This window comes from Mesocricetus auratus, unplaced genomic scaffold (genome assembly GCF_017639785.1).
Source record: "Mesocricetus auratus isolate SY011 unplaced genomic scaffold, BCM_Maur_2.0 Super-Scaffold_6730, whole genome shotgun sequence".
Taxonomy (NCBI): Eukaryota; Metazoa; Chordata; class Mammalia; order Rodentia; family Cricetidae; genus Mesocricetus; species Mesocricetus auratus.
In genome coordinates, this window is record NW_024429184.1 from 99,173,291 (window position 1) to 99,183,995 (window position 10,705).

Below are 10,705 nucleotides of genomic sequence, written 5' to 3' on the forward strand. Positions count from 1 at the left end.
CTGCCTCCCCTGTCATACTCCAGGAACATGGGGTCAAGATACAGGAAAATCCCAGGAGCTCATGTACTGGCTAGCCTGGTGCACCCACCAGTATAAACTAAGAGACCCTGTCTCAAATAAGGTAAAAAGAAAGGACCAACACCCATGTCTGTCCTCTGACTTCTACATATGCACCATAGTATGTACACACACACACTCACACGCACAAAGATAGATTAGATAAACAAATAAATAGAAATCTAACATGTTTATCAAGTAAACACTGATTCATAATTATTTCCTTCCATATCCAGACCATCTGTTGTACAGGATATTGTCAGAAAGCTTATAGATAGTACAGTAATAAAATATGGTCAGCCAGGCATAGTGGCTTACACCTTTATTCCTGATGTTTGGAAGCAGAGGTTGATGGATCTCTGTGAACTGGAGGCCAGCCTGGTCTACAGAGCAAGATCTAGACCAGCCAGAGATACATAGACCCTGTCTCTAAATAGATAAAGCATGTTCAGAATTCCCCAGTAATAGAAAGGGAAGTTGCAGCCAAGGAAATGAGCCAGTCTCCATACACAGTAGCACGTTTACTGAGGCCCGTGTTCCTGTAACCATGGGTGCAGAGGTGAGTGTGCCAACTTCCTGTCTGGGAAAACCCAGCTCTAAGGGGACTGTTCTGCTAAACTTTGGGCACCATTGTTTTAGGAGCCTGAGTAATGTCTTGCAATTTAAATTTCCAAATATTTTACTAATAATCGTATGTGGATGACATGGAGAATGGAGAGAGCCTGACGGGTCATCTCCTCACTGCAGCCTCTGGGTCACATGGCACAACCATTCAGCCTTACAGAGTGTGTAAAATTGGGATAATAATGCCCTGTGTATATTCTCTACTTCTTAGGGGCAATGCCAGTATTTAGGCAAGAAAATGTTAATTAATGAGAGCTCTTTGAAGTTTCTGAAATGTGTGAGGTGGCATGACAGCACGTGGCAGGGTTAATATAACTGCTCTTGATCGTTTGGGTATCTGTGTTAAATCTTCATAATGTGGGATTCATAGTCACAAACAAGCAGACTCCCTGTTGTCTGTGTCCTAATGTTAATTCGGGCCCACTTTTGAGCTGACGTTAACTTCTTCCGGCATCCCACCCAGTTTTCCAGGGGGTCACTAGAAGCTGGTGTGCTAGGATCCAGGCAACCACAGAGAAGGACAGTCGTTTTCTGTGCCTTGTCCCCGCCCCTTCTGTTTATTCTTGAGGCTTCTGCCGCTCCAGCCCCAGTTGCCTTCCCTCTGAGCAGCCGCTGTGTTTTGTTTCTGTCCTCACGTGTGACTCTCCCTCCCTCTCCTCTCCAGGCATTCCATCTCCCTTGTAAGCCCATCACAGTGTCGTAGGAACTACTGCCCTGGCCAGTGGAGGGTCTCTCCTCAGCACCCTTCAGGGCTTCTCTTTGGTACCATCAAATGGCAGTTCTGGGCATGTGCCACCAGAAAAACAATGCAGGCACTTGTTGGGGACACGATGGAAGACAGAGTACACAATGTCAATCCAGCCTACCCCATCACCTGTCCTACAGAACCTCACTTCTCAGGCCTAATTGGCCTCTTCACTACATGGGACAAGTGTGATAGGTTGTGCATTCATGGTAATCTTAGAAAAGCCACTGGGCTTCATTTCTGGTAAATGCTGACACCAATATGTAAATGCAGAATTGCATTACAATCCTCTGTAGACTGTGCTTGGGGAAGCAGTTCCAGGTCTTCATCCTTTAACAAGTGGGGTTACAGCAGTCCATATTTTCTTCATAGTCCTTCAACAAGACGCTCTCATCCTGGTCTATCCGCACACTCTCGCAGCACTATCAGGGAGTCACAGGTGGTCTTAAGTGAGCTAACCCTCCTCTGCACACACTCTCAAAGTCAAGGCACAGGAAAGCCGAGGGTGCATGTGCACAGGGCTCGGACCTTGGCTGTTACCGTCTGCAGTAGTCAGCTCCCCATCACTGACAGGCAATCCCTGAAGCAATCAATACTTAAGAGGAAAGTTCTACTCAAGCCCGTGATTCTGAGGGTGCAAGGCCAAGGTTGACAGCCATATTGCTTTGGTTTTCTGATGAGGCAGCATATCAGGATCAGAGCACGTGTCAGAGCAAGTGGTATCATCCTAAGGAAGCAAAGGAATGAAACCCACATTCCATGACCTCCTTGGAGGCCATGACCCTGATAACCTTTGCAGCTGCCTCCATTTGAGGCACCACCTCCCAGAGTTCCAGAGTACCTCACATCACCACCCTGGGACCACGGCCTCGCATATGAAAATCTGGGGGACCTCTCACTGCAGAACACAGTAGAGTTACATTTCCTCTGCCCTCATAGGATCATTGCAATTCATAGCAGCAGCCATTGAACTCTTTTCACAGAAAGCAGGTCATCCTCAGCAAGGACATTACAAACTGTAGTCATTATTATTCGAGGGACGGAGGCGTGAGAGCAAGCCCTCGATGCTTCCTTATCATCTTAGGTGGGTCAAGAGCGCCTTTGCCCAGACCCCGAAGCAAAGACAGCTTGAGAGCCCCCACCCCTTGCTGCTACCCAACCTTCTCCTTACTTTTTCTCTCTGTCTTTTTTTCTGGCAGTGGCTCAGAAACCCTGGCCCCCAGCACGAGAAGCGGACTCTGTTCGGAGACATGGTGTGCTTCTTGTTTATAACACCCCTGGCTACCATCTCAGGCTGGCTGTGCCTGCGGGGCGCCGTGGACCACCTGCACTTTAGTAGTCGGCTGGAGGCCGTTGGACTGATTGCACTCACTGTGGCACTCTTCACTATTTACCTCTTCTGGACACTAGTGAGTATGGTCCGTGGCTGGGGTTTGGGTGGCTAGAGCTGGCAGCACCGCAGGCACAAACCTCCCTCGTGTCTGCAGCCCATCTCACCGGCCCAATTGAGAACCGGCCTTCAAATGCTGGCATGGCGCACCTGTGTGGTTTGGAGGTGCTGGGGGCCCTGAGAATATGAGCGGGAGCGTATGTGTAAACACACTGCAAGGAAGAGCACATCCAATAAAGAAAACCAGGTTCCCAGCCCTCACCACTCAGACCCACGCCCCATAGTCCTCTCTGGAGGACTAGGATTCCAATGCGTGTGAGGCATGGCGGTTGCTGTCTGCAGCTGCTTCTCGCTTTTGCTGGGCCGGTGGTAGGTTATGAAGGATTGCAGCGCTGCAGCCTCCTGCACAGATCATGAATCCTGCCTGCTGGCTATTTCCTTCCTGCGTCCTGACAGTCTAGAGTCTTTACTGGACGTGATGCTGCACTCTCTGATGATTATTCCGTGCGTTGGGATATTGAGTCCACTGCCCATAAAGGCACTAATTTATCTAGTTGAGAAGACTTTCGCTGCCACTGAAGAAAAGCAATTTCCCAATAAGTGTCCTTGCTGTGTATGAAGAAGAATTTTTAAGCATTCCCTTTTTCATTCATTAAACTCCATGCAATAAACCAATTGCTGGGACACCAGTTGGAGGCCCCCACAAAGCTCACCACTTGCTCCCTCTTTGAGCTGCCCAGTGGGAGCTGAAGGGCTGAGGGGGGAAGCTGCCACCCTCCAGAATATGTCCACGGGCCAGCCAGCCTCCTGCTTCCTGACTTGAGTCTGCTGTGTGGCTCTGTTGTAATCTGAGCACGTCCTATTGTTATTCAGTAGTATTTCCTGTCAATAGTGCGCCCTTCCCAAGTCCCATAGCACCGTGTCCACGCCTCACAGTGTTCCTGGCTCCCTGCTCCCTCCCTCCCCACCCCCCCTTCCGCCGCCAATCAGACCCTCTGTTCATTTCCCTATTACTCATCATGAGCTCTTCCGGCTCTGGCCCTCCCCTCCCATGGTGATGTTCAGACAGTCAGGAGACACATTTCAGCCTCTGGAAGAGGGACATGACTTAAACAGTAGTAAACAGGGTGCATTCTGATGCCAAGGGCTCAGGGAGACTTCTGGTTGGCTAAGAAATTCAATTCTCAGATAATGAAGCCCTACTAGTTTCTCCTCCTGTGATGGCCCACGCTTTTTTAAAATGTATCCTGTTTCTCTATAAATGAAACAAGGAAACTGATCCCAGGCTTCCACTGTGATAAGAGAATGCCTAGAAATAAGAAATTAAGCAGGGCTGGGGAGATGGCTCGGTGGGTAAGAGTACATAAGTCCAATGGAGCTGAATTCAAATCCCCAACACCCCATATAAAAATACACACACACACATACACCACATACATATATACCACACACATATATACCACACACACACACATACACCCTACACACACATACATGCATACATACATACACCCCCCCACATATACCACATACATATATACCACACACACACACACCACACACACACTCACCACACACATACATCCTACACACACACATATATACACCACACACACAGAAACACCACACACACACACACACACACACCTGCTGAGCAGTCTAACTACACCCCACTCTGTCTGCTGCCCACTGTAAAGTCACTTCTCTGAGCCTTCATCATCCCTCTCATGACCCCCTTCCCTTGGTATCATGAAGTAGAAGCAAAGGAGTACACAGTAAACTACTTTGAAAGTAGCAGTTAAGCGCAGGGGAGTTTTTGTTATGCCGCATTTATGTTTTTCTGGGTCTGTGATTTTTCGTTGAGCCATATCTACGGTGAAAAGTGAAGAAAAGTGAAGTCCACGTGTTGAGCCTCCAGAACCAACTGAGATCTTAAGAACATGCGGGGTAAAGTGTACCCCTGCCAGATAAGAAACGAGGAGGAGTGATGGAGAAATGAGGAGAGAGATGATGAATAGTTAGGGGAAAATGGGTAGAAAATGTACTCCTCCAACATCCACCTTCCCCCAGCCTGCCAGAAGATTCAGAGTAACACGAGGGGAAGAATGACTCTCCTCCACCTTGACTGGTGTCTCTCTCTCTCTCTCTCTCTCTCTCTCTCTCTCTCTCTCTCTCTCTCTCTCTCTCTCTCTCTCTCTCTCTCTCTCTCTCTCTCTCTCTCTCTCACACACACACACACACACACACACACACACACACACACACACGGTGCAGTCAGCTCAGCAATAGGTCACTGAATATAGAATAATTCTTTCCTAGATAAATGCCGCACTGAGCAGCCCTGGCAAAAGCCGTAATTCAGGAGCTGACAGCACTTGGAAAGTGCCCTCCGGCAGCAGCCCATTGTAAACAAGCTGTCAAGCTTAAGGAGAATATGCTGTGAAAATGTCTCAGATAAACAAACACGGCATCAGTCCAGGCCTGGCTCCTCAGAGGAGCCCTTCCCGAAAGAGCCTCTCAGCCAGGTGCTGTGACAAGGGACAAACACTCACACTACAAACCTCCAAGTGCCTTTGGTAACTCATGGCCACAAGGACAAGGACCCTGTCATCTTGCGGCCTTGGAGGCCTGCTGCAGGCAATCTGCTGTGTTCTATAAACCCACCTTGAACACAGGAGGCCAGGCCCTCAAGAGTCTCCACTCCCCAGGGTTTAGGGGGAGATACACGAATTTAAGTCTGTGAACAGACAGCTGAGAGCAGGTAGCATAAAGACACTGGTGAACTGGGTGTCAGCCTCGTACAGGCTGAAGAGTCCAGTGCCGTGGCACCAGGCATCTCTCCATAAGACACATTACTAATGCTGCAAGGCCCAACCCAATGAATGAAGGGCCAGTCCCTGTCTAGACTCCTCGTCCCATGGTTGATCATTTAAATTCTGGATGTGAAAGGAGTCTCTAGTTCTACATCCTGCCAGCCCACGCTCACTGAGGAGCTGGCTCACAACATTTTCTTCAGGCTTTTTTTTTTTTTGGTGGGGGTGGCTGTTCTTTGCGGTTGAAGGTTTTTGTTGTCAGATTCTGTGGCCTGGGCTGGTCTTGATCCATGGCTATCCTCATCCCTCAGTCTCTGCAGTTTGGGGATTACAGGCAGGAGCCAGAGCAGAGATCTTCCCCTGCTTTTGTCAGCGTAGTTGGCACAAGCAGGACTTTTCCCACAGTCCTTTCCTTTTCAGTGCTACAGCCAGGCAAGTGAGCTGGGCCCACTACAGGAAGGACACTCCAGAACCTGGGCTCATCCGCATGTTTTAGTCATGCCAAAACTCCCCAAGAGAAGATTTGTTAAATTTCCCAAAGGCTCCAGGATGTCACCACGGGCCTTCAATTCCTCAGCTGCCTCCCTGAAAGGAGGTGTGGCTGCTAACATCCCCTTCCTTCAACCTTCATGTGATCAGAGCTCACTGTAAGCAGACCCCATCCGGAGGAGCTTAATGTCCTTAGGTGACTGAGCTAATAAACTTTGGAAATCAATCCATAAGCAATAGTAGTTTAAAATAACAATCCTCCACCCTCTCCCGAAAACCCCAGAGATTAAAATTGGAGTGAGGCTCTTGACTCTCTCCTCGCAGCATCTTTGCGGTCTTCTCACTTCTCTTCAAGTCTCTAAAGTGACTTCCCTTCTCCCCACTATAAGACTGCACGGTAAGGAGGGGGCATCTTGGAGCATCTGGAAACAGGAGCAAAGATTAGCCTGGGGCCACTGCAGGCGTGTGGTCTCCTCTGCCTTGTATTCAACTTCCCTTATTTTCCCTGAGAAGTCATCTTCAAGATGTTCTCATTGATTGAATTTGCCTGCAGATTTCGGTAGTTAACAGTAATTAAATAGATGGATATGGTCTCATCTGTTTGTCTACACAAATGAGCCAGTGTATGTGTGTGATCACAGAACAAGGGAACCTGCTGTCCCTAGGATCAGCACCTCTCAGACTTGAGTGTCCCTTCAGATCACCTGGGGTCCTGTTAGGCCAAATCTGATCCCGTAGGCCTGGGTGGGGGCCAGAATTCTCCAGTTCTAACACACTCCCACGTTGAGCTGGCCTAAAGGAAACAGCTCAACCTCTCTTCGGTTTTCCAGTACCTCAGGAAGCCGTCACAAACTTATTGCCATCCTTTTCATATTTCTAATCTGGAAAAAAAAAAACAAACCCAGGACCAGAACACTGATGTCCATGCAAGAGTGTGCGGGCACCTCAGGTGCACAGTCTATAAAGCTTGTAGGTGACAACTTCACAAAGGTAGGCAGCCACTAGGTGGAGGAGGGACACTCCAGCCCTGTGTGCCTGCTTGCTGCCTGCCTGGTCCACAGTCCCTTCTCACACGCGGCGCTACCTCCAGCTGACGCTGGCGCTGAGCACTGAGGGCCTGCTGACTGGAGAGCCAGCTTCAGCAGATTCCGGGGTCGGGACTTCTCGGGTTGCTCACCCTCCTTCAGCACTTGCTTGTGTTCCTGTCTTTCTTTCTCTTGGCCCTGGGCAGCAGGGAGGCACCAGCAACAGCATCATAGAATAGATACAAGAGAATCAAGCTTTAAAAAAAAAAAAAAGATGGCTCTCTGTGATCTCGAGGCCAGTCTGGTCTACAGAGTGATTTCCAGGACAGCCATGGCTACAAAGAGAAGCCCTGCCTCCAGGGGGAAAAAAAATGGGTTCACTCCAGCATGGTCGGGGCATTTTGGAAGAAGTGCATCTGTGAGCGTTGAAAGCTTATACTTTTCATACCCAGACCTCCCCGGCACTCAGCTGGGCATGTGCTTCCTCACCTCAAGATGTTAGGCCTAGCATTGGATTTCCTGGTCCTCCACACAAGCCTTTCTGATCAAAGCTCGTGTTTTCCTTTATTTACAGAGAAACTGCATTCACACCATCAGATTGGCCACTCCCGTGGACCTTTCCTGGGGTCTCAGAACTCCCCCATCCTAGGGCTGTTAAACAGCCCAGACTGGTGATTTGTCACTCTGAGCTCAGGGTCACAAACTAAGAAATCTGGATGCACTCACACTGAAACCTCCCCCAGTTTGGTGCTTTGTTTTGTTTTGACATTCACTTATTTGTCTTGTGGGTGGAAGGGGTTCAGGGGAAGTCTGCTTACTCTTCCCACCATGTAGGTCCCAGAAATCGAGCTCAAGTCCTCAGGCTTGGTGGCCTGCTTGAGTCATTTCCCAGTCCTCACCCCCAATTATAAAAGTATGTCTTCAGCTGGGACACAACAACAAAAAAGTACACCTTCAAAAACACAGTCTGAATTTTCTGGGCAGGCCATCAGTTTCAGAAGGCCTTTTCTAAAGCAAACAGGCCTGAGTGTCTCATTCTAGAGCATTTAGACAAAAAGCAAGCACTGTAAGGTACTGTTAAGTCCTGAAGCTTGAAGCAGTGTTTTGGTGAGAAAGCATGGGATCATCTCACTCATTCACTCAGCATATTCCAGCAACTTCCAAAGTGTCTATCTAACACTGTGAGAAGTGCTGGGCCAACTCCCAAGTGCTGGGTCTGCTCCCAAGACTCGGAAAGTTCATGAGGAAGTCCATGAGGAGAGACAAGTACAGTGTTAACCACAGGACCCCATACCATGGTCAGCTCAGAGCACAGCTTTGCAGACTGTCACGGCACAGGTGGAAGGGTGTCCTTTGTTTCTGAGTATGAACGGGATCTTTCACACCGTGCAGTGTCTAACCTGCTGAAGAGTGCACGGAGTCCCAGCACCCCTCCCCTCTGCCTGAGCAACATGGGGAACAGACAGCTGCATCGCCTGGGGTCCACAGCTGCACAGGGCCTGAAGCTCTTTCCTGTCAGGGTTCCTCACAACTGAGGCTTTGGGAGCCAGGGCACCACTAGACTGGAAACAAATCCCAACTCAGAAAGAACTCCATTTTCCTGCTGTCCTCCCCATCTCTCCCAGTCTGTTGAGGAGAAAAGGAAGCAGCCTTGCCAGCCCCACCAGGGGACTTAGTGGGCACCCAGCATCCCAGCACTCGGCTGCTTGCTGGAAACCCCTGCCCAGAGGCCTCGCCCCACACTAGCACTGTTTTAAATGGGCATGCTTATTTTTTTAATTGACTGTCAACTTCTGCCACTTCTGACTCTTTCTTTTCCTCTCCTGCCCCAGGTGTCATTCAGGTACCACTGCCGATTATACAATGAATGGCGTCGGACCAATCAGAGGGTGATTCTCCTCATTCCAAAGTCTGTCAACGTACCTTCCCATCAACAGTCCTTGCTGGGGCTCCACTCAGTCAAGAGGAACTCAAAGGAGACCATTGTTTGATGTCTGTGTGGTCAGCGGGGAGACCCATCGTGGGGGTTTGGAAGTCTCTGCACTGGGGCCCTGGGCTGGGCCACCACCCCAATGCCCTTCCCTTAGTCTTGTGGGTCTAAGACCATCTGGAGCCATGTTACCACATCGCCTGAGTCACGGAGCCGGCCAGAAGGAAGCAAAATGCTGTTTGACTTCAAAATCATGGATGCTGCACTCATACGATACTCGCTAAGCTGCCAAACATGTCTATTTAGCAGATACTGTATGGAATTTCCTGAACACCTCGTTAACATATGAGGGAGGTTGTCCTGCTGAGGATGCAACTCAATTCTTCCTTTTTTATTCCTATTTCAAATATATATAAATATATAATTTAGATGATAATCAAAATTTAAAAGCCAACGTACAAACTGGTTTCTTGGTTTGGATTGGGTTTTCTTTGGGTTAGTTTATTCAGTTCCCGGTTTCTACTGTGGATTCTTTGGTGGCTAACTTGATAGCCTGAGTGGTCTTTTTCATCTTTCTCATGTCCCTTACTCAAGGCGACAGCATAATTACTGCAGAACAGGTCACGTTTGAGGGGTGTTTTGTACTAAACCTCATTCAGTTATGCAGTTTTTAAAGGGAAAAGAAAGGCGTGGCCACTCGCCACACAGTGAGCTGTTTATTTAAATATTATTAAGGAGGAAAATGGGGGGAGAAGCTCGCTCCTTTCAATTTGTTTGGTACTGACAGCTGATAGAAGCTATTTTCTAATAATAAATACCTGGTGTGTGAAAGACAAGCCTTACTGATGCGATACTCTTTCGTTTTTAATTCCTAAAACCTTTATAGTTTCCCGACTAGGTTTACAAAATGGAAATGTCAAAACCAAACGGCTGTTCCTGTCCCTGCCTCGCCTCAGTTCACGTCTTCATTCCGCCTTTGCAGGGAACCGAGGATGGGGTGGCTTCTAGGAATCCTAGACCTGTTTTGCATATCAATTAGCATTCCCATCGTTCTCCTGGATTTCTTGCCTGAGAGGTAGTTGTGACAATAAAGCCCGTTCTAGCAGCCTTGCACTTAGTGGAAGACCCTTTTGTCAGATTTAAAAAGAAAAGGGTGCCACACAGTTCCCTTCCCCAGTCACAGAGCCAATTCTGTCACAGGCCAAAATAGACTTTGTCTAAGGGCTCCCTGTCTCCCTTTTATCCGCCACAGCAGAGATATCTGACCCCTAGCCCGCATTGTGTGCCCACTGAAGTCAAGAGCAGATGTCTTTGAGGCAAACACAGGCTGGGGCGGTTCCCACCTGTCCACCCACTCCTAACATGCACAGGGTGAGAAGGTTGACCCAGCTTAAAAATATGGATCTCTGGAACATGACCTACATTCTGGGTACCACTCCAGCACCCGCCTCCTGCTCCTGAGTCGGATAGCCTGAGTACCGAGAGGCAGGCAGAGGCTGGGAGGGTAACGATTTTGTCTGCAGATTGATGAAGCTGCTGCATCTGTCTGTCCCCTTAGTGGGCCAAACCGTCCTCTCACAGGCTGTTCCCTGCGCTGCCCAGGGAGGGAAACAGCTGTACCATCTTCCCTGG

The 10,705-nt window shown here is 49.0% G+C and overlaps 1 protein-coding gene across 1 annotated transcript in view; it reads left to right on the forward strand.

Annotated features, from left to right (window-relative positions):
- Positions 1-9,909, forward strand: part of Marchf3 (membrane associated ring-CH-type finger 3) — a 145,281-nt gene extending 135,372 nt beyond the window's left edge. The window contains exons 4-5 of the mRNA XM_005069097.4: positions 2,626-2,835; positions 8,976-9,909. Of these exons, the coding sequence (XP_005069154.1) occupies positions 2,626-2,835; positions 8,976-9,134 (369 nt within the window). The 3' untranslated portion in view covers positions 9,135-9,909. The remainder of the gene's footprint in view (positions 1-2,625; positions 2,836-8,975) is intronic.
- Positions 9,910-10,705: the final 796 nt, after the last annotated feature.